This window comes from Colius striatus, chromosome 2 (genome assembly GCF_028858725.1).
Source record: "Colius striatus isolate bColStr4 chromosome 2, bColStr4.1.hap1, whole genome shotgun sequence".
Lineage (NCBI taxonomy): Eukaryota > Metazoa > Chordata > Aves > Coliiformes > Coliidae > Colius > Colius striatus.
In genome coordinates, this window is record NC_084760.1 from 82,258,730 (window position 1) to 82,281,682 (window position 22,953).

General features: G+C 42.2%; 2 protein-coding genes across 8 annotated transcripts in view; one reads left to right on the plus strand and one right to left on the minus strand.

Annotated features, from left to right (window-relative positions):
• The window catches only part of TTC7A (tetratricopeptide repeat domain 7A), a 176,570-nt gene extending 160,826 nt beyond the window's left edge, over positions 1-15,744 (minus strand). Inside the window, exons 1-3 of one of the 4 annotated variants that reach the window (XM_061991294.1) lie at positions 15,588-15,744; positions 13,231-13,394; positions 11,406-11,574 (exon numbers count right to left, since the gene is read on the minus strand). In XM_061991294.1, coding sequence (XP_061847278.1) covers positions 11,406-11,574; positions 13,231-13,394; positions 15,588-15,744 — 490 coding nt within the window. Of the gene's footprint in view, positions 1-10,637; positions 10,695-11,405; positions 11,575-13,230; positions 13,395-15,587 lie in introns of those variants that run through there. The other 3 variants (XM_061991296.1, XM_061991295.1, XM_061991297.1) reach the window with 3 other exon arrangements.
• A 1,392-nt stretch (positions 15,745-17,136) lies between these two features.
• MCFD2 (multiple coagulation factor deficiency 2, ER cargo receptor complex subunit) lies at positions 17,137-21,474 on the plus strand. Of its 4 annotated transcripts, XM_061991300.1 has the most exons (5): positions 17,137-17,251; positions 17,827-18,001; positions 18,716-18,875; positions 19,381-19,409; positions 20,029-20,148. In XM_061991300.1, the coding sequence occupies exons 2-5, from the start codon at positions 17,859-17,861 to the stop codon at positions 20,054-20,056; spliced, it is 360 nt and encodes a 119-aa protein (XP_061847284.1). In that variant the 5' UTR covers positions 17,137-17,251; positions 17,827-17,858; the 3' UTR covers positions 20,057-20,148. The 4 variants fall into 4 exon arrangements, with proteins under 4 accessions (XP_061847284.1, XP_061847282.1, XP_061847283.1 ...); XM_061991298.1 differs by lacking the exon at positions 19,381-19,409 and having other exon boundaries at positions 17,138-17,251; positions 20,029-21,474; XM_061991299.1 differs by lacking the exons at positions 17,137-17,251; positions 19,381-19,409 and adding an exon at positions 17,273-17,359 and having other exon boundaries at positions 20,029-21,474.
• The last annotated feature ends 1,479 nt before the right edge of the window (positions 21,475-22,953 follow it).

Below are 22,953 nucleotides of genomic sequence, written 5' to 3' on the forward strand. Positions count from 1 at the left end.
GCACTCAAAAATCAATTAGCATTGAAAAAGAGACCATTTTTAAAACTAGCTCTTCAAACATGGACAGACTCATGCTGAGAAATCAAAACCCAGCAGAATGCTAAACATTTTTCAAAGATAAAATTCAAAAGCACAACCAAAACATTTTAAAGACAGTATTACAATCAGCCTGTCCCTCCAGCTAAGCTTTGAACTTACGCGCACAGCCTTCGGTCAAACTATTACATTACAGTGTCTTGGAAAGTAAAATAGCCCAAACCTCAATAAGGCAAAAGTAGCAGTTGGGATTTGATTCACAGAAGCAAGACCCCAAAATTCTTTAAGCAGTTTGAATAATTCACATAACAGGTCTTGACACATCTCTCCAGCAATTAAGCTATGATCATACATCAGAATTTATTTGCAATGCTACTAGAAGAGTGGGGGAAGAAAGGCCTAAAAGCCCTTGGTTTCAAATACCTTAATTCACACTGCACTTCATGAAAGGAGGCGAGAAGTTTTGTTTTGCAAGAAAGCAGCTCAAACTTCTTTCACGAATGCTTCCTATTATACAGGATTATTGTATATTCACAGCAATCTGTTATAACCTTAGGGTATTTTGCATGTAAAAGTCTCAAAGAAAAAAAGGTAGAAAATTCCAGTAACCCTAAATAAAATTACCTGGAGACCTTTTTGTCCATAAGCTGGGAACGAAGCCTGAAAATTTACAAAACCTGCACAAGGTTGCTTAGTTGCAACAAAGCAGAACAAGACCTCCACTCCCAGCCATCCCATGAGATGCAATATACCAATGCTAATAATATTACTCCAATCATTTTGAAATTAAGAACTCTGTCTGGTTAGACTTGTAAATACAGCTAAAGCTGACAGTTAAAACTAGACAGCTTTTTGATTAAGAGGTTGTAAAGCCAGAAGGTAGCAAACACTCCCCTCTGAGATGCAACCTTAGTCACCTACTCCAATCAGTGCCATATAGGCTCTGCATCATCCTGCATGTCTTACTGCATAGCAGAAATCAGCAGCCTTAACCCAAAGATGCTCATTTTCCTGAGCATATCAAGACCCACTGCCTATCAGCTGGCTGCTCTTAAACACCATGGTAGATCTTTAAACCTTAGCTTTTAACCTGTACAGCAGTCTCCAAACTTTTTTGACCATATATCCCCGAGTAAAAAACTTACTGGCCATGCACACCCAACATAAGTATACAGTTATATTGATACACTGCTTTAGAATGTATTTACTACATTTATTGTGTTCATTTTTTCAGAAATATCTGCTAGGAAGTATGTAAAAGCAAAAAGGCATAATTCAAGTTTGATTGCTCTTAGGCATCTTGCTGTGAGACTACCAGTGAATTCTGGTGTGGTACAAAAGGTTTTCATGGTTACTCCCCATAGAATCATAGAATGGTAGGGTTGGAAGGGACCTTTAGAGATCATCCAGTCCAACCACCCTGCAGAAGCAGGTTCACCTAGATAAGGTCCCATCTCATTAAAACAGAATCTTTTCAATACTTCATGAAGTCTTGTGTTTATAAAGTTAACCATATTGATGACATCCTACAGCACTTTGTGCAACTCTGGGTCCCACTTTACTGCTAAGTAGTTCATGGCATATTTCATTACTGAACCAGTTCATAGTGAACTCTTTATGCTGAGACATGTTATAAACATTTGTACTTCTGTGAAACCGCACAGCAAACCTCCCATATCGTGTAATTTGTTATAATACTTGTTTCTTCAAGTCTTTGGCAGTGTCTTCTATGTGTCTTCCAAAGGAATGCATTTTAATTTGGTGCCATATTGTTTTCTGCATATTATTTCAGCCATTTTACCACAGCAGGAAGAGCAAGTGTTTCCCCAGTGTTTTGTGGCTTTTTATCTTTTGCTGTCACACAGGAAACCTCAAAAGAGGATTCTAGAAATTTACGTGTAATGACTTTCTAAGTACCGAACTGAGTATCACTGGACTTTAACCATCACTGGTTAGACTGCTATTGCTTTTACCTGATGAAGAGCTCATGCTAAGAGCAGTGTCAGCTCTGCCATTTTCTTATTGTTCACTTGTTCTCATGTTATTAGTATTACCTGCAATCTGCAGTTTCTGAGGGAATCATGAAACAGCCATGTAGTTTAAAGAAGGTTCTTTTAGTTGCAATTAGATAATACAGCAATCCATTTAACAAGGCACATGTGAACTGAGATACACAGGAAGTGAATGAACAAGTGAGGGTGTCCTTGTGAGCCCCTCCGCATTGAGGAACACACTCTTTTGCACAGCACTTAATGGGCTATATGACATGAGACTCTCTGACATCAACACTCATACTGAGGGCACAACTGTCAATCCAATACATTAGTAAAGATTTCTTTTTATGATTATGTTTTAAGAAACAAAAACCAGAAGTTCTCCTCACTGGATGATTTTGCACGCTCTCTGGGGAATTCTTATCTCACTTCAGGAATATCCTGGTTTTCAGCTGGGATAGAGTTAATTTTCTTCCTAGTAGCTGGTACAGGGCTATGTCTTGGATTTGTGATGAAAAAAGTGTTGATTAAGACAGGAATGTTCTAGTTACCGCTGAGCAGTGCTTGCACAGTGTCAAGGCCTCTTCTGCTTCTCACCCTGCCCTGCCAACAAGTGGGCTGGGGGTATACAAGGGGCTGGGAGGGAGCATGGCCAGGACAGCTGACCCCAACTAGCCAAAGGGCTATTCCATACCATAGGACATCATGCCCAGTACATAAACTGGGGGGAGGTGGTGGGGAGAGGCAATATGCTGCTCAGGCATCGGTCAGCGGGTGGAGAGCAACTGCATTGGGCATCACTTGTTTATTTACTTTCTGTTCTTTCCTTTTTGCTATATTCCTTTTCATTACTATTGTATTTTTTATAATTATTATTGTTATTTTATCTCATTTTCATTAGTAAACTTATCTCAACCCACAATTTTTACTATTCCATGATTCTTCTCACTGTCTCACTGAAGGGAAGAGGAAGGGGGGCAGGGGAAGGAAGGTAGGCAGCGAGCAAGTGGCTGCATGGTGCTTAGTTGCTGTCTGGGTTGAAATCATAACAAGAGGCCACCTACATTCCTCAACATATCTGACAACAATTAAAGAGATATTTCTGATGGAGTGAAGCTCTGAGGCACAACAAACACAGGAAAGAAAAGCAATCTCTTTCAGCCTCACATTCAAAGGATTTTGTCAACATCTGCCACATTCATAAACTTCTACATTTTTTCCCTGGTCTAAATACAACAGGCAGAAGCAGAAGAGAGAGATTCAGAAGTGGATGGGGCATGAGGGGGAGAGATGGTGCTGATGAGCAAGTACTGGAATTTATTTAGCTTGAGCTCATATGTATCACAGCCAGGCAGCATCACCAGTGAGAACGTTTTCTAGCTGCAGTCACTGTTACTGAACCTCCACTTTTCATTTGTGCTTTGGGAGCAGGAGGGAGAAAATGGGAGGGTAGTTCAGATTTTACTATGCTGATTCATACTAAGCATTCAAGCCAATTCTACTTTAAATTTGTTAGAACACGCATAGCCTGCAAGGACTAACAGGCTTCTTTCTCTGTCTCTTAAAAGATAGTCAGATCTTACTCCAGGGTAAGCAAGCACATGGAATTCTTCCAATAGCCACTGGACACACACCATGCTACACAACAGTCCCAGCATGGAGAGACCATTAAGAGCTTAGGTATCTGAGAATACATTAAAATTCATTCTCTTTTAGTGAAAATAAAGAGTGTAGCATGTTGTCTCATCACCATACGGTGTGCACTCCTTGTTCTGTTTCCTCAGAAAAGCATATACAAATATTCTTGTAGCCTCTGATGTGCTGACCCTACAGCTTTAAAAAACTAAATCACAGTGCAGAAGGTGGAGAAGGTTTTGTTTATGCATGCAACCAGCACTTGCAATTATGTTTGGAGATGGGAGAGGAAGACTATTAAAACTTTACCATCACAGAAGGCCAATCACGTTAACAAAGCAAACAAGATGTTACTGTATTTTTCTGCTTTCTAGATTCATTTTTTTGCAATTAGTGGCCTGCAGCTAACTCTCCTCAGAAGTCTAAAGTCACACTCATCTTGCATTGTTCATAGTAGACTACACTAAACAAATGACTTAAAAAATGCTAACAGAAACAAGTAAACTAACAGAACCGAGTAAACTATTCCGTCCAACAGCAGAGAGGAGTTCATGCGTTGCAACAGCAAAGCTTAAATGCACCACTGACAACTCTTTCACATCCAAGCTGGAAAGCAATGAGAGTGAGGCACACAATTAACCTACATGCAACATGCAAAGTCATCAGTGCCACAACATAAAAGCAACTCCAAACTCATAAAGAAAACCTAAATAAGACATACTGATAGTAAGCCCTTTTATCAAGACATCAGCATGTACAAACTGGAGCCTATCAGACAGCTACACTGATGCCAACTTAAATAAGCAGCATGCTTCCTGTCTAGCTATCAAAATTCTCAAACCTAACACTTTTGAAGTGTATACCAGGTATAGAACACAATTCTTCTCCCTCTGTTGTGGTTTAATATTTAAAAGATGCAGCTTTTGTCAAGCAAAAGCAAGAACAAGTTCTGCCAACAAAATGCCTTATCCTCAGTCACTCCATTTTTAATGTCATATACCATCATTCGTTCTTGTGGCTGGAACTTAATGTTTCCAAAGGCCAGGCAAGAAAAATAATTGTTTTATCTAGGCTCTGTTTAAAGGAACCCACCTCCCGCTCCCCATAGATCAGATGAATCTCACTCTTTTTAGTCACCAGAGAAGGAATTTGCGCCCTGAGAGAATCACAGAATGTCAGGGATTAGAAGGGACCTCTGAAGACCATCTAGTCCAACCCTGTTGCTAAAGCAGGTCCACTTAGATCTGGTCACACAGGAACAGACCCTTTAAAAAAAAAAAAAAAATCACAAGCATCCTCAGTCATCCTCAAGAGCCCATTATCACCCAAGAGCAATACATTTGTATGAAAAAAAAAGTGAAGGCAAAGTTCTAGATAACTTTTTCCCTCAACTTTCATGCAAACTTGTGCTTTTCTTAACTTTGTGTTCAGTATAATTCTGGCTCTTAACTGCCACAAGCTTTCCTAAAGACTACAATGAAGACTGGTAGTGTCCTTAGGAGAGTCTCAGCTTCTCTCCTGAAGGACGCGCCTCAGCCAGCATTGTTGATTCCAAGGTGGGCAGGTTCAAGACAGTAGCGAATTCAGACCGTCACATTTAAACAGGATGACTATGGCAAAGAAGATTTAGACTATCAAGTAAAAAGCCTACAGTAACTCTGCCATGATGTCAACAGTGTCTAAACAATACCACATCTGACACCAATACTAATAGTGAGATTTTGGAAGAGAATTTGGGCTCTTAGGATTTTTCCTGCCCCTTATAATCTACTGCTCACTTCTGCTTACATGGGTACACTATAACAAGTTACCCCCATGCCAGTCAGTAGTCACATCACAGGCAAGATGAAAATTCATCTTTTTTTGAGGGGAACTTGTTTGTGCTGGAAAGAAAGGAAGAGCTAGGTTTCCTCTTTTTATACTACTAGCAGATATGGATATTTTCCTTGTAGTCATGTGGCTACTTAAAAATAATAAAGAAATGGATCACCTTTATCTTGACATGCAATAACAGCATGCTTTTACTTTCCCTCATCAGTGCCCAGAGAGACAAAAAGAACAATATTTATTTGAATGTGGAAAAAATGCCATCAACCTTCCATTAATCCATTTCTTACACTTGTCTCAGTTGACAAGACAAGGTATGTCCTTGAAGATACACGTTCTATCTCCTTTTAGGTATCACAGAGTTTTTCTTAGATAATTTCAACAACTCTTTAAAATCAGCCCGTAGAAAAGATCCCACACATAAGAGTACAACACATAACCATAGAGAGGAGTTTTTTTTGTGTGTCCAGAAGGCATAATAGTATTCCAAACACTTGCCTGGAGAAAGAGCACACCTTGCAAATATTACGGCCTCTGAAATGAGAGTGCACATGTAGGCTCTTAACAGGTTTATAAAACATGACCTGAATTAAAAATGCTTCTTTCAAAAAGAATTTAGAAGTGTAAGTTCACTTCCAAAATATGATTATAAAGTTATTACCCCACAAAGCTACAGAACATTTACAAACTTGGAGTATTTGTATTTGACATTGCTCAAACTACTCATAGTGAAAATAATTCCACGCACTCATACTGTTTTGCTACTGTGCTACTGTCATCTCACTTATGAGAAATTAAGTGCACAAAAATCTCACCCCAGAGAAGCTAAGTGGGAACTCTGCTTTCAGAAGGACTCCTTTTAAAAGGCAGGCTGCTTAATTTAAGTCTGTAACACACAATAACACATCATTTGAATGGAATATATTATTGCACTATGGGATCAGTCATATTTAGTAAAAAAAAACCAAAACCATCAAACAAACCTGAACTGGAGAAGTTACTGGCTTAGGATCTGCTATAAGGTTTTACTGAAATACTGAAATTAGTCTGTAAAGTAGAGGTGGTCTCTGCCAGAGAAAAGAACAAAAAAACCAAACCAGACCAGACCAAACAAACAAAAAAAACCCCACAAAAAAACCCACCACCTTTCTCCCTTTCAGTTGTCTCCACTAATATAGGTCATTTATAAGCTTTTCAAAGCTGATGAATTAACAAAGTTTTGACTAAATGAAACCGAACAGGAAATGTTATTTCTCCTATTTTAATCCACAAATTAAAATACATACACACACATACACAATGTGTTAAAATCAGTAAATTTCTTGTCAGGAGCAGAGTCAAAACATTGTAGCAAAGTGAAAATTATTTAACTGGAAAGAATTTCTTAATCAAGTTATTTAGAGAAGGAAAAAGTAAATTTTTCAGAACTTAGCTTCACAATAAAGCTACCTTATGTCTAAACAAATGCAGATGAGTACAAATCTCACCTAGGAAATTAATGATCCCATACAAAACCATATTAGACTGAAAGACACACAAGCACATGTCAAAAATCAAAGACTCCCATCAAGTGTATGAACAAGTGGGTGATTTATCCTCTGATTAGCTAGAATGAACAATTTTAATACCGGACTTAACGTTTACTGAATGCAAACCTACATGTTTTTAACAGCTCTGCAAACCAATAACATAAAAGAGTGCAAGCACAAAAGTAGTTTAAAATAGATTATTCCAATTTTAAGGCTTCAGTTCATCAATTTAAAATTATTATTAAAACCAGGCAGGTAGTTTTCAAACCAGATGAGGTCAGGTTTTCTGTTTATTATCTCTTGTGCTACCAACACTTTCTTTCCTCCAACATCATAACCTCCAACAACCACCTCTAGTATTACAAACCCAAGACAAAGATTTCATGTACAGAGAAAGCAGAACAATGTATTTCCAAGCAATACTGACCTCATTATCATTAAAGTTTTAAAAGATACAACCATAAGAGAAACACAAAAACATGCAAGCACAGCAATTTGTCCTAAAAATGAACAAAACCCTACCATCTTAAAACCCACAATGAGCTAGACTGAACCCAGAACCCTGGATGCAGACCCCAGACTGTTTTATCATTATAAGCTCAAAATAAACCCCCATATGATAGATTCTGGTTTTACTTTCACCACTAGCTCTTAGGAGAACTTCAAAGACTAGTGGTTCGATGCAGCAGTTTGTCCCATGATCTTACAGTTTTTCAAAAGTGTCACATCCCATACCTTAAACGTCTTTAGATTACTTAAATGGGTTCAAGAATGAAATAAAGACTGCTCCAAGGCACTGAACTAACAAAAGTCTCGTTTACTTGTATGTGTGCCTCGTGGCTGGACTTGCTGTAACTGGCTATGATCAAGGCTTCTTACAGACACAGCATCACCTTGTTTTCTTCCACGTGGATTTTTCTAAGATCTAAAAAAGCCAAGCTCACACTACAGCCTTTTGATATAATAGATCTCTTTTCTGAAGTTTAAAAACATCCAACTATTAGGAACAAATTTACAGCAGATTAATGTCACTCATCTTTAGACACCCAGGAGCAAGTTAATCCACAGTCTCCTCTCATAAGGTGCCAAAGAAGAGGCTGTGTTGTACAACACCATGCACTTCATCTATATTGGATGCCATTTGAAGATGTGATGAATCACCCCAGAACTATCAACTTCTTACAGCACAGAGTTGAGACTGAAGTTGCACAGATTAAAACCACCCTGAGGTGAAAATGGCCAATAACAACACAAGAAGTACTGCAGGATGGCTTGGGAGAAAAGAACAGCAGCCAGATGGAGTATTAAAGCTTTATCTCACTAGAAAACTGGCTAGATACCATTTGCAATCCTACATCATCACTGCACAGATTTAGATAGCTACCTATCTTCAGGTAACCTCACTCCAGGTGGAGGTAGTCCAGTGCCTAGCCTGACAGCTGATCTGGTGGACACAGGGAGCTCCTCCACAAAAGGCTGACCTGCCCTGCAGCAGTTCTGCACATCCTGACTGCCAAGCCAAAAACTCTCTCAGTCATTACAAAGACAGGACCCATACCCCACATCACTCTGCCTGAGCCTTCATCACTAGGGCTGGCAACAGTCTCCTGCAGTTAAAAAAGCTCTCGGTATGCTCGCAGGCACTGCAGCAAGAAGGGCTGTGCAATAAATATTGCAGCAACATAGGAGAAGTTAAGTATGCTGAAGCCCTGACTAGAGCTACACTGTGCTTTCTAAGAGTTAGTTGTGACCTACTCTACAACCAGGATGGGTTATCCACTGGGAGTAGAGATCTCTGCAAGGTTTCTGTATCAGGTAGTCAGAGGGAAGCCAATGGGCTCTGGAAGTTGTTGAAGTCTTTGCTTGCTTGTTTCAAAAGGACAACACCAAGTAATGAAGCCACATGTCCCCAAGTTAACTAGAAGCAAAATGGGAGCAAGTTTGTTTACTTAGTACTGTTTTATGAAACAGACAGAACTGCTTGCACCACAGATTACCTGAAGTACTGTGAACTGAGTAGAGGTTTTAAGGAGAAATTAACGTCAGAGAGGATTCAGAAGGAGGAAAGAGGTAAGTACAGACCAATCATCAGTGAAAAATCAAACTGTTGTCAAAGCTCCACTCACAGTGCCCACAGAACTCCTCTCCTCACAACATGAGGATTTAGAAACAGAACAAGCAGAAGCAGTCATCTGAGAAACTGGAAGAGTCTGGCCCTCCTCTACCATTTCTCCTGTGACCTGGCAACATTTATTGCTTGATACTCACCTCTGGTGGAACTCTACTGAGCAAGGCAAGCAAGAAACATTTTTCCTGTTCAACTTCTACAGGTGCAAATCCATATTGCTTCTTACCACAATATGAACTTATTACATGTTATGGAGCTTCCTCTGAAGATGCTAGAGATTTAGTTCAGTGTCCAGCCTTCAGTGTTGTGGAGCTCTAAAGGTGCTCTAAAAAAGCAAACTCAGTTTTGCTGGTTCACATTTCATTTCTATCACACTGACTTCATCTGTGCAGCTCCTCTCAGTTTCATTACATTTTTGTTTCCAACACTAAAAGGATAAGCATTAGTGCCTTTGATTTGACTTTTCTTTCTGCCATGACCTTTCCAGCAAAATGCTGAATGCCTGAGAACCTACACTGCCATTCTGCATATAGCTACAATGCAGCTACACGAAACCAAGGTGGTTTCAGGCTCATACTAAGAAGTAATATAAAGTTCTGGTGTTTGACTACATGAGCACAGGTACATGAATAGAAGTAGTCTATTAAACCAACTGCTTTCTCCCATTACTGAAAAACTGCATCACAAATCAAGCAGAGAACTTAAGTTCTGCCCCAAAGTAAGGGAGGACTGTGGCTTTTCTGTATCTAAATAATCCCTGCCAAAATTTTACTGTCAGTGATGTTAAAGATTGTCTTTAAAGAAGGTTTCAGCTTACATAAGTGACCAGTAGTTCAATCAAAGGCAACAATACGGTATGGATCAGCAGATACTGTGCAGAAATACCAAATGAAAAAGGAGAAGAACAAAAATTTGTACCATAAAATATAAATGGATTTTAAATAACTCCATGCTGTTACTTGCCCTGCAGTGTTAGCCTGAGCAGACATGCTTTGAAATCCACATTGATATTAAAATTAAGGGCTTACTTCTCTAACACTGGAAGGTTGAGCACATGGCATGGGAGAACAGTGGTCATAGCATTGAGTACCCTCTCCAAACTCAGGTAGACAAGCTCCACTCTGCTAGACTTTTCTCTGACAGAAACTTTGTTAGAATATCAGGTACACATACTACACCCACGATATCTTGGCTAATCTGAAAATAATCAACATACGGCTATGGACGCACTGGTGGTTTCTTGCTTGTCTGTGCCATGCAAGTGTTAGTGCAAGTTACAAGTAAATTAGTCCTTCTCCACAAAAGCTCATTAATGAAACAGATTCAATCAGTGCCACAGAAAACAAAAGCAAGCAAAGCAGCACAAACAGGTTTTCATAAAAACTGAATGACCATGTGAGACCACAAAAAATTCAAATTACTATAAGCAATACTAGAAGCCCAGTCAAACAGTATTTTGGGTTGATTTGGTTTCACTCTTTTACATACCAGTTGAAGGTATCTGATCATCAGAGTTCTCATTCACCTAATTAGCTGGTGGACATGCTGAAAAGAGTAGAAAGCAGTAGATAGGTAGCAGTACTTGAGCAACATTGATAAAGGAACTGAAAGCAAATGAAGAAGAAGATTACTCATCTTTTTTCCTCCCAAGTCAAAAATCGACTGGAGTCTTTCCCCCATTCAGAAAGAAAATGCAACTTCACTACCCATATAGAGACAGTTTTAATTAGGATCTCTCAAACAGTGTAACGTCTGTGGAATTACAAGGAGGGAGGAGAGATTCCTGTTTGTACATAAGGTCTGATACTGTGTGACATGCATTGCAAAAATATACTACCCACTTTGAAAGCACATGTTCTGTTAGTCCAGAGTTTAAAACTTGGAAACATTGTCCTTGCTTACTTCACAAAAATCACTGAAATTTACAAGCAGATAAACACTTTCTAACAGGAAGCATAGGCCCCAGTTCAGCTGAGTGCTTGATTTAGATTTTCCCAAAATGGATACACAAGCTTAAGTGTGTTCCTGACTTACAGCCAACCATCACCACAAAATTTCCAATTTCAAGCTTTTCTTTACAAGCCGGCCAAGTTTAAAAACCATGGACTAAGACTCCATAATGCCTTGATGTTTAAACTATACAGATCATACCCAGTAGGACTTTCTAAAGCACACAACATCACCCTAACTCTGCTCCAACCAAGTCACTTCAGCCTAAACATAGCATATTTCAAATACGCAAACGTGGTCCTTTACCTTTAATAACAAAGGCTTCAGTTACCAAACGCAGCATGTACAGAGGTTCATCTTTTGTTGAGAGGTCATCAATTCCTGCTCGTGCGTACATGCTGATGGCATCTCTGTAGGATCCCTCCACATAATGAAGCTTTCCTAAGATCAGCATAGCTTCTGTCATATACTTAGGCTGAAACAGAGCAGGGAGATGAAAGAGTGTTTACATGGTAAAACACCAGACAGCACGAATGAGGTACTTTGGAACAAATTATGCAGATTCATAAAGCTGTTGCGTATCAACATTGCTAACTCCACAGCTCAGACTAGGAAGGATTTAAGCATCTAGAGGTCTTAGGGCTGTGCTCATGAGACCAGCAGGCAACAAAGGCCAGGCAACTACTTTGCAGCTCAGTCTGGAAACACACAGCTTACAAGCCACCTTTTTTTTTGTTTCAGATGACCTACTCCAGTGATTCACCAGCCATAGACAGAGCACAAAAGCCTGGCATGATACACAGCAAGAAAATCCCCTGCTTTTCAACTAGGCAGAAAGCATCACTTTAGTCAAATGCTCCCCTCTCCTCTCTACATTTAATTAAACAGTGCGAAAGCTCACAAAATTTCTTAAGTTATCAAAGATTTTTCCAGCCACAGTAGAAAAACAGAAGGCATATGTGCTGTTTCTAAGATCTGTTTGGTTTCTTAAGGATTTGAAACATGCATGCAAATCTGTGTAACAAAAAAAAAATCACAGTAAAAGACATCTGTTCAGAGCCTTTTTATGCTTTGTGAAGTACGAAAAGGTTCCTAAGCCTTCATGCTCTTTTTCTTAGTACATGTAGTCAATACAGGGCCACTGCTGCATGAGTAGCCAAGTCACCACTAACAAACAGATAATAATGGCAATTCATGCAGCCAAACTTAACACCAAGGTCTGGTTCTAGCTGATACCAGAGCCAAACTACCAAGAAAGAGGGTCTGATGGACTCCTCTTCCTTCCTCTCTCATTTTCACTTTTATATATGTTGACTTCCAAGGAATTTCAAGTTATATTCAAAGAACTCCCCCCAAAAAACCCAATACACACTTAACCCCTGGAAATAAACATGACCCCTGAAAATAAACATGATTCAAGTATAACACACGGCCTGTAAGTTTCGGGACCAAAAGTAATACAAGTCTAGAACAGACTGTTGTATTTTATCATCTTTAAAGATGGCTATGCAACTGCAAGCCCAAGATCACCAACACAGCAAGCTAGAGTCTTAAAACACTCCTAAAGCTCTGCAGCTAAGTTGACAGACATCTACCAACTGCAAACACAGATCACAAAACAAAACAAAGGCTTAACTTCCTATGACTTCTCTGTCAGAGGCTAAAAGCAATGCAAGGCTGTAATCCTCACATCACAACCTTAAAATGCTTGACAGCAGCTTGTGGCACATTTTACTTCTGAACTGGAGCTGACCAAACACACACAATTCCCTCACACCAGGGGCAGAACAGGTCACTGGGCAGTGCCAGCCTGACAACACTGTTACATGGCCATGCCCCACCACCCTAGAGAATTCCTTAACATTTACCCCAGTTCTTTCTAATTAAAAAAATGAATAAATCAACAGGATATATACTCGTGGCACACAATTTATTTACTTACGAAAAAGCAAGTCTTCCAACAGAAGACAATGCAAAGGGGTACTGAATTAGCAATCCATTAGTAATACCTATAATACACCACTGTATACACAGGGACGTGAACTGGCAACACCAGTATCTTCTATCAGACTAATGATCACATGAAAGAAGCGTCCAGCTGGCAAAGATTACAATGACAGAGCCTACTTACTCGTAGTTTTCCTCTGATTAAGATATTGGTCAGACACTGTTTAGCTTCACTTAGTTTTGGCTCACTCTTCTCTGTCAGTGGAATACAGTCCTTCAGTTTGGCAAAGTTTTCCTTCAAACATTCTTCCAGCAGAGCTTCTGCAAGCAGCATACTCCCATAGTCCTCTGAAAGCGCACAGCAACCAACAAGAAGCATCACTTAGAGCTGTACTGCTGATAAACAGTATTACAAAAACAAAACAACACACTTTTGAAACACAAACACAGCAATTCAAATAAAGGGATAAGGAAGAACTAGCAGTCAGAAAAAAGTTCCATTAACTTCTGAAAACAGCACATTTCCTAAGAAAAAATGAAATGGTTATCTCCTTTGAACTTTGAGATTTTCCCTAATGAAGCCTTCAGTTTTGACAGCACAGTTCATTCCTGTGTTATCACTAATGCAACAGTTAAAAATTTTCATCAAAAAACTCACTTTCAAAAGTATAAGACCAATCTTGGCAAACATTTAAGTTCATGCTTTAGATTTACACATGCACAAGCACAAGATGCAGGCTTTGGACTACAGGTAAGCTATAGACACATTCTAGACAGCCATTACTAAAGACACACAAGGCTTGATCCAGTGACATAACTAACATGTCATGAAATTCTTTCTACAGTAAAATCCATTCCCATACACAGTTCCACAGAAGAGAGACTCAAACATGGGTAGGAGCACTGTATACAACAGGAAACCTCAGGCAATGTTGCAATTATGCACTGAGAAAAGACAGTATCTCAGTGTACTTGGAGTTCTTGTACCATTGGCCCAGTTTGGCAGTTCATTTAGTCACAGAAGTAATACCTCAATCAGATGAATAATGGGTCAAGCACAATAAGAAAATCTTTGTAAATCAAAAAGCCAAGCCAGTGAACTTGGGGAGAGGGGGGTGTTAAATTTTGTTGTTGTTGCTTAAGTGTTTAGCTGCATATCAAAATATAACCACAGCTCTTCCTGTTCAATTGCAGGAGCAAATACTACTACGAAAAAATCCCGTCCAAGTACACTGTTTCTAGAACCACAACTGGAGCTGGGCCCTTGCTGGAAGAAAAGTCCTGTACCAATAACAAGGCGTTACTCTTTCATAATTAGCAAGTTATAATGACATAACAGCAAGTTAACAAATGTTTTTACAGCAATTATACTGTTGTTATGCCTCTTAATTACAAGGATACAAACTAGCACGAACTATTACTGCTCCCAAACTGCATGGTGATCTCTGCAACTGGGAAGTGCTGATGAAACCTGACTAAAGTTCAAAGGTTGGATGTTTCATTCTCCACACAGGGTTCCATCTACATCACAATCTGCACACCTGGAAAACCTTGCAAACAAACATGCATTAAGCTACCAACATCTCCCCCTCACCATGCTTTCCACACTCTGAAGTTTATTGCCCTCAGCAAGCTTCAGTTAACTCTAGGTCTGCATCCTGGAAACATTCTTCCAAAGAAGTGTGTTTATCCATAGAAATAGCTCCTCTAACTTCAAAGGCAGAACCTCCTGTACCAGTGCGCTGGCTAGGATCGGGCCCTCTTCACAACTACTGCTATTGACTAGAGACATAGAATTGTTAGGCTGCCTCACTTCAAATGTAGGGAAAGGCGAAAAATAGGGTGTTGGGGGGGGAAGTATACATTTGCTATTTATGCAACTCGTCTTTCTTGTGAAAATATACTCGGGTGAACTCAAACCTTTAAATAAATCAGTCCTCTTCAAAAACGGTGGGAGATGAATGCAATCAAAACAAGGTGTGGAGGGGGCAAGAGGAAATCAGCATCACACCTACCGAGAAGTTGGAGAGCTATTTCCCAACACGGCAGATTTCGGTCGGTGGCCTGACCAACCGAGCTTACTAAACTGAAGGCAGGCACGGAGCCGCCACCTGCACCCAAGTGCTTACCGAGCACAGAAGCCACCGAGCAAGCGCTGCTGCCCCTCACTCCCCATGACAGCCTCAAGCAATGCATTTCCCCTCGCAACCCGGCGCGCTCTGAAGCGCTGACATGAAGAGGAAGTACTGGGGTATCTTTCCAAATGCCGCTTCCCGGGCTCCTCGGCGTCCCTCCCTCCCGCCGCGGGTCCGGGGCGCAGGCAGGGGACACCCGGCGACATCCCGCCCCCCCAGCCGCCCCTCGGCTTCCTCCAGCGCTGTCCAGCAACCTGGGAGACGCGGCAGCCGCGGCTCCCGCCCACGTCAGCCCATCGGGTCGGGGCTGCGGAGCCCCGGGCGGCGGCGCGGGCCGATGTCAGCGCCGCCGCCCCTCGCCCGGGCGGTCCGCTACGGGCGGCCGCTCTGTCCCCCCGCCGCTTACCCGCGTCCTGCGCGCCTACCGCCGCCTTGCGCGGGGGCCGTGCAGGCGGCCGCAGCTGCTGAGCCAGATGCCGGAGCTGCCCCCAGTGCCCCTCCGCCCGGCACCGCTCGATCTCCCCCTCCAGCTTCACGTGCGAGTGCGAGGACTTGGCCGCCATCTTAGCGCGGTGCCGGGCGCGGGCCCGCCCCGCCCCGCCGAGCGGCGACTCCCCGGTAGCAGCGCTCGGGAGGCGCCTGGAGCGTGTGCGGTGTCCCCGTACCGTGCGGGCGGGAGGGCCCGGCGTGCATGTGGGCGTGCGTGGGCGCGCGGTACGACTCCTCGCTCGAGGTCTGCGTCCGGGGACGGCGGCTCCTTCACGGCCGCCCACCCCTCCAGGCCGTCTCTCACTTTACACCCGAGCTAAAGAGCTTGCGCCGGCATCCCGGGCCGCCGAGAGCACTGCACCTACCAGCTTGCCCTCGGCACGCCGCACGCAGCGGCTGTGAGAAGCGCTGGCATCGCCGCTGTGGCGCGGCGTTTGCTGCCCCGCCAGCGAGGCCCCAGGACTCGCTTCCTCGGTGGGAAGGGCTGGGGGTGCTTGCCCTCGGAACTCACCTAAGCGCCAGGCCCCTCCTGTCAGCTGTCCGCGACAGCCAGCACCCCACCAGTCGCGATTTCTGCACAAGCCAGCTGCCGGCTGTGCAATGCTAAAAGCCCACTTTGCTTCCCGAGGCGGGAGTTTGAGGCTCTGAGGGCTGTAACCTCGAGAGGGGAAAGCAACTTGTTTAGATGTCAAGAGTGAAAATGATGATACCCTCGCCGTTTAGCGAGAGAGGGGAACGAGGAGGTCACAGTGGTACATAGAGGGTAATGGCAACAGGGTGCAGCGGTTCCCAAAAGGGCAGGGTGGGGAAAGCACAGGTGGCGATTTCATAGGATCATAGAACGGTAGGGGTTGGAAATGGACCTCTAAACATCATCCAGTGCAACCGCCCTGCTCAAGCCAGTCCACCTCCATCAGGTCACACAGGAACGTGTCCAGGAGGGGGTTGGAAACCTTCACAAAAGGACGCTCCACACCCTGCGTCGGCAGCCTGTGCCAGGGCTCCCGCACGGGAAAGACGGTTTTCCTTGTGTTTCAGTAGAACTTTTTCTACTCCACCTTACGTTCATGACCCCCTGACCCGTTGCAGCGCACCGCAGAAAAAAGCGGTTTGTGTCAGGGGACGCTGAGGCGCTGCTGAAGCACCTCGAGGGACACGTGGGGAGCAGGGACGGCCCGGTGAGCGGACACGCCCGGGGCTTACGCTGCCCCTTCCCGCCCCGCCGGCGCCAGCCCCACTGTCCCTGTTCCCCTCGGCTCCGCCGGGGGCACGGCAGGGCCGGACTCCCTCGCCGCGCCGAATGGCGAGGCCTCTCCCAGGCGGCCGCGGCGGGCGGGACGCGCCACCTGCCCCTCCGCGAGGCCTCCACGTGGAACGCCAGGAGCACTGACGGCGGCGGCGAAAAGGTGTAGCCAATGGGCGTGGAGAGCGGGCGGGGCGGGGCGGGGCGGCGCCGCGCGGGCCGTGCGTCGGGTCAGAGGTGAGGCCGGGGATGGTGGCCGGCCTGCCCCGCGCTCGGCTCCACCTGCCCGCGCACGGGGCCCGCGGGACGCACGGCGCGGCGCGGCCAGCCGCCGGACGGTGCGTAGCTTAGCGGCGGCGGGGATCAGCGGGCAGCCACGTCGGTGCCGGCTGCTAGGCCCTGCGGCACCGCTCCCTGCCGAAGCCGCAGCAAACGGCGCGTTGGAGGTGGGGGAAGAACGGAGAAGCCGAACGCGCCGATCAGCTCCTGGGGCTTGTCTCGCCCTGCTGAAGCGCTTTGGCGGTTCGCTTGCCCGTGAGGCGTGAGGGCCGCTGCGTTTTTTAAGTTGTATGTGATTTAGGGCATGCTAATTAGATACCGTAAGCGACCTTTGAGCCCCCAGCTGCGGGGCAGCGGCAAGCTGGCGCGGTTGGCTGCCTGGAAGCTATTCGCGTGCCCAGACGTGGCTAAAAGAGTGCACGCTAGCTGCAGAGGGCAAAACAGATTCATTTTCTGAAAATTACTGCATGCTTCCTTGAAATTGGGACCCTCGTTGAAATCCTTAATTAGTGCTGTTTGATTTACTGCTTGGTAATTCCATGAAGTGAAGCAAATGCTGAACCTGGAATTCGGTGGTGTTACTGCCCTTGGTAAATGTGCATTTTTCATCTGTTGGTTTTGGGGGCGGGGGCAGGAGGCTGGGTGTTTTCCTTTTTGCAGGAGATCATGACGGCCCAAAGGATTTTTAGAGTACATTTGCTGTTCAGCTTTCTCGCTGCGTTCTTCATCTCTGCCCTAACTGAGGAACACGTAGGAGAGAGTCAACACGCAAATATTCGCCTTGATAAGAACTTGGTACAAGATAAAGAGTATGTGTTTCATGTTCTAAAAATGTAAACTTTACTTCTTAATGATTTGCTTATCTCTCAAGTCTTGTTACGTGAGTCGGACTTAACCCTGTAGGGCTTTTCTCTGGATATTGTATGACTAGCTAGAGTCAGATATGAGATATGCTTTTTGATAAGTCTATAGAGATACTAGACCTAGAAAGGCCTCTCGGGGCTAAAGGCTCCAGTTCATACTGTAAAGAATTTCTTATAGGAATCCTGCTTACCAGGATCCATATACTTCAGGCAAAATCATATTCTGAACAGGCAGTGAGAGGCTTTTTTTTCCTCATTTGCTTCTTCATTCAGACAAAACAGTGGTAACGGTAAATAAAGCTCCCTAAGATGCTTCATGTTTGACTGCGAAAGATCTTCCTCCATTTCCTGTGCTTTGGAAGACAGCCAAATGGAGATTTTGGGCACTGCTTCAAGTTGTTTGATAACCTGCTAAGTAGGCCAAAATAAATGAATATCTAAAGCGTTAGAGGCCACTACAGCACCTGTAACAAAGAACCTTTGTGCGCCCTTCATTTTAGTATAAAACTGTAGCTTTCCATTGCCCTGGTTGTGCAGGGTGCTTTTAGAGATAGAGTATTTCCTGTACACTTGACTGTCTGATCAAAGACTGAATTTGGTGTAAACAGAGCTTTAAGTATTAACTGACATATGCCATGGATTGGGTTTTTTTTTTCTTAGGCACATCATGGAGCATTTAGAAGGTGTTATTGAGAAACCAGAATCTGAGATGTCCCCACAAGAGTTGCAGCTTCATTACTTCAAAATGCATGATTATGATGGCAATAATCTGTTAGATGGGTTGGAGCTTGCTACTGCGATATCACACGTCCACAAAGAGGTAGGTGGGTTTTTGTAACGGCACATGTATTTGGAAACAGCTCTTACTCTCTGAAAGCAGCTTATGACAGAACAGTTGCAACACACCTTCAGTGCAGTTGCAGTTTTGCCTGAAAATGAGATTATTTTTTCGCCCAGTAGTTTTGGTTTAACTTGTGAGAGCTTTATTAAAACTTTGCACGTCACGGTGCAGATTTCAAGAAGTCTGTATTGTAATTTAAACGTTAGAGTGAGGAAGGACTGAAAAGTGAAAATGGTTTGAGAGAGGGGATAATTCGGTAGGCAGGGATGAGCAGAAAGGGAAACTGTCCAAAAATGGGATCATGCTTATGAGGGTTTATAGAAGCAGCACGACACAATGCTGTTTCTGATTCTAAGGCTGCTGGTTTCAACTCCACATTGTTACTGCCATGGATATGCAAACTGTAGGAGACCTCTTGTACAACATTAATAGTAGGAGAACCAATTGTGGTCTGCCTTTTTCTAAACACAATTTCTCTTTCCAGCTAGGAACATTTGAGGACAAAGAAGGAAGGTAAATTCATTAGGAAGGTAACAGGTAACAGATAACACATTATTTCATACTGACCTTTTGGAAGGTACGGTTCAGAACAGCAAAAGTTCCTGCATACACCTGTAGCAAGAAATACCTAGCTGAGAACACAATAATATCTTGCTGTTCCTTGAGCAAAGGCAGCTCTTTGTATTCTTCTTTGCTCATAAGGGGTGTTACTAAGAATTTTACTGACTTTAAGCTACAATGCTAAATTTGTTCACTACAGAGCTTGACAGCATCAGAGCATTTTGCAGAAGTTTCTGTACTGTATAGAAAGAGTGCTGTCTACATCAAGATACAAATTAAGACTATTAGATTATTATCCATCGTTATACACAATGCTATTTAGCTTTTAGAACTTCTGGCTAAGATTATTACCTGGATACAGAGTGCTTGTTCTAAAGTCCAGACAATTTAGATGTCATAGCTTGCACATGGTAAAGGTTGCTTATATTGGTATAAATGGTTATGTAAAACAGAACCAAATTAGGCACCAAACATGAATAGCCTCACAGAAAATGAGCTGTCAGTAATCTGCCATATGTGTCACTAGATGGGAAGCACTGCTAAACTGTTCAGCGTGGTTTTGTTTTTGTAGGAAGGTGGTGAGCATACCCAGGCAATGAAAGAAGAAGAGCTGATCAGTCTAATAGATGATGTCTTAAGAGATGATGATAAGAACAACGATGGATACATTGACTATGCAGAATTTGCAAAATCACTGGAATAAGGTTTTGCAGGGGGCTTCTTTCACCTTCTGACTACGTGGAAATGAAATGTGAACTAGTATAATGTGATTGATTACTCTCTCATTCCAACTCTGCCATGAGCAGAGGCATGTACCAGTTGCAGCTGAATTTATTTGAAAGTTTAATGTGTTAAGAGGCTGGATAATTAACTTGGAGCAAGAGCCATGTTTGACTGAACGTAGCATCAGATTTGAATCTTGAAGCATGGGAGCATCAACAGTACTCACATAGCATACAGCTGGCAGACTATTGTATGATCTAGTATGAATACTAAATAGGTCACATACCATCACCATTTCAGTTTAACTGCAGTTGAGTTACATAGTACTTGTTTGCTTTCATCTTCCATTTAAACTTGTGAAATACCTAGAAAGCAAGAAAAGATTACTGCATATAGTTGCATTTCAAAGATAAATGTCCTTACCTTTCCACTAATCACAAAGAAAGTTTGCATACAAGCACAGGTGGTTGAAGGAACTATTGTAGAGAAAAAGCGTTTGAATGTGGTTTATGTTTGAGGTCCACATGATACCATATGGACTTCAACACAGTCTTTGAAGAAACTGAGTACTTTTAAATATATTTTTTAGTATACCCTTATATTTTACATATAAATATATATACAGGTGTCTTTCAATCCCTTCTCATCCTTCACAGATACACTTTATAATCTTAATTTACTGATATTTTTTTCTCTGCCTTCTGTGGTATTTTCTTAAGAAAATTAAAGTATTTTTATTACATTTATATATTGTACTAATGCTGAATATCAGTTACTTAGAGTAGCTTCTCCCACCTTGTTTTGAAGGTCACATTAACAGTAAACCAGCTTAACAAAGCTTCTGTGCAATTTGGGTTTTGACAGTGTTAGCCAGCAGGATAATCTAAGTGAGCAAGTAATGCTGCCTTGTTAAGTTTTAAGTTCCTGTTCCTTGACAATTAAATTACAGTATTACTTTCAAGAGGTATTTCATAACAGTTGCAGGATCCTTGGATGTTTGCAAAGTAGCATGGCTCTAGGAATGTTTTTCACTGTGTCGACTCAGTACTTGATAAATCAAGCAGTTTAAGGATATTAGACAAATCATATATGGCTGTGTTATTGATATTTGGTGACTTTAAAACATAACTGAAATCTTAAATTGCATTCAATCATTATCCATTAGTAAAGAATCTAAATGTTAGCGTATCCGTGTAAAATGTACAAAGAGCTATTTTCTGTACAAAATTATTCTTATACAAGAGAAACACATTTGTAAAAATGATTTCCTCTGTTTAAAAGATTGTGCAATGAATCGTGAGTGGTGGACTTTTTTTCCTGTACTAATTCTTTATTTTGGTTCCTCTGTGGCCAGGGTGGTACTGGATGTGCAAGCAGTAATAAATTGTGGTTCATGCACTCTGTAGTTAGACACACAAGGCTAGAAATACCAGTGAGGAGATTTACCTAATTTTCTGATGTATTTTTAAGCCCATCTCTGTTACTAGCAATCATCTTAAAAAAAGTTCTTCTTCCAGTTAAAGCATTTTTTAAATGCCTCTTTTGAGGTTAATTCACCTAGAGTGCATGTTGAATCACAGGAAAGTCTAGAAAATGTTTGCAGGTAGGATGGGAGAAAAAGTGAAGCTCCTCAGCTTTGAGCACTTAGAGCAGGTTGCCTGCGGACTTGCCAATTCTTATGTGATTATTGCGTAAGCTTCTGAGTTTTTGGGATGAAAGAGGAGGCCAAGGAACTGAGTTGTATGCACTGCTTTTAAAAATCATGGGTTTATTATCACTCACAGTCTGTAAACTTAGTCCAGCAGTCACCTGTGGGGCACATTTATGTACCTATGATGTATCTGAATACTTATTTATTACCTGCTATTGTGTGCAGCAAAAGAAAGACATGCACCACAGAAGCTTCATATCAGAAATAATGACAATAAACACAGGTAATGTGACCATTGCTTGCCAACTATTTTAAATGTTTTTAATGTTCAGAACTCTCTATAAATAGAAAAAATTTTTAGTGAAACGTCAGAACAAAATTGGCACCTTTGGTTATGTAATGCACAAGGAAAGATCAAAATTTCTCTTTTTCCTAGAAAGAAGAGTCCAGGAACTACTACCCAAGCTGAAACATGCACCATCATGTCTTCACTCAGCCTCCTAAAACACACATGTATTTCATTAAGTGCACTTAAAGATAAGTGGTTTAACTGCTATCTTTCTCAGTTAAGTAGAAAAGTGCAAAATTACTCAGACTTTTTATTATACCTAATTTGTGTGCTAGTTGGAGCTCATGCAGTAAATATGCTGGGATGGGTCACACAATGTAGTATTTTCTGTTTCATATATATAATAGAGAAAATAACTGTCTTTCCAACAGAAGTATTCAGCAGCTGTAAAGCTGTTTTAGCTCTGCAGAACAGTACTATCTCATTTCACAGATAGGGTGAAGAACAAAGAAGAGGGAAGGTGTGATTTACTGTAGGTCAGTCACATCCCTGGCAAAACCAGAAAACTGGGAGAATGCTGGTGTGAGGGATCTTCAGGTCCAGTATATGATCTCAATGGCTGGGGATTAATATTCACTAGAGGAGAACATCTGGCCTTGCTTTACTTTGGGTGCACAGTATACGGTATCTAGATGATCTGCTTTTTCCTGACAGAATGTTGCATAATCTAACAGCTAAAGAAAATATTTAAACTTGTTGCTGAAGCACTCCTAAACAGAGCATATTTTTATTAATCTAGAACATATTCTGTGTATGAAGGAGAAAAGTCTTCC

What these genes read in the sequence shown, in the direction of transcription:
- MCFD2 (XM_061991298.1), top strand. Translation starts at nt 17,859, where the DNA reads ATGACGGCCCAAAGGATTTTTAGAGTACATTTGCTGTTCAGCTTTCTC. An exon ending in AACTTGGTACAAGATAAAGA is followed by an intron (nt 18,002 to 18,715) that starts GTATGTGTTTCA and finishes TTTTTTTCTTAG; the next exon opens with GCACATCATGGAGCATTTAG. An exon ending in TATCACACGTCCACAAAGAG is followed by an intron (nt 18,876 to 20,028) that starts GTAGGTGGGTTT and finishes TTGTTTTTGTAG; the next exon opens with GAAGGTGGTGAGCATACCCA.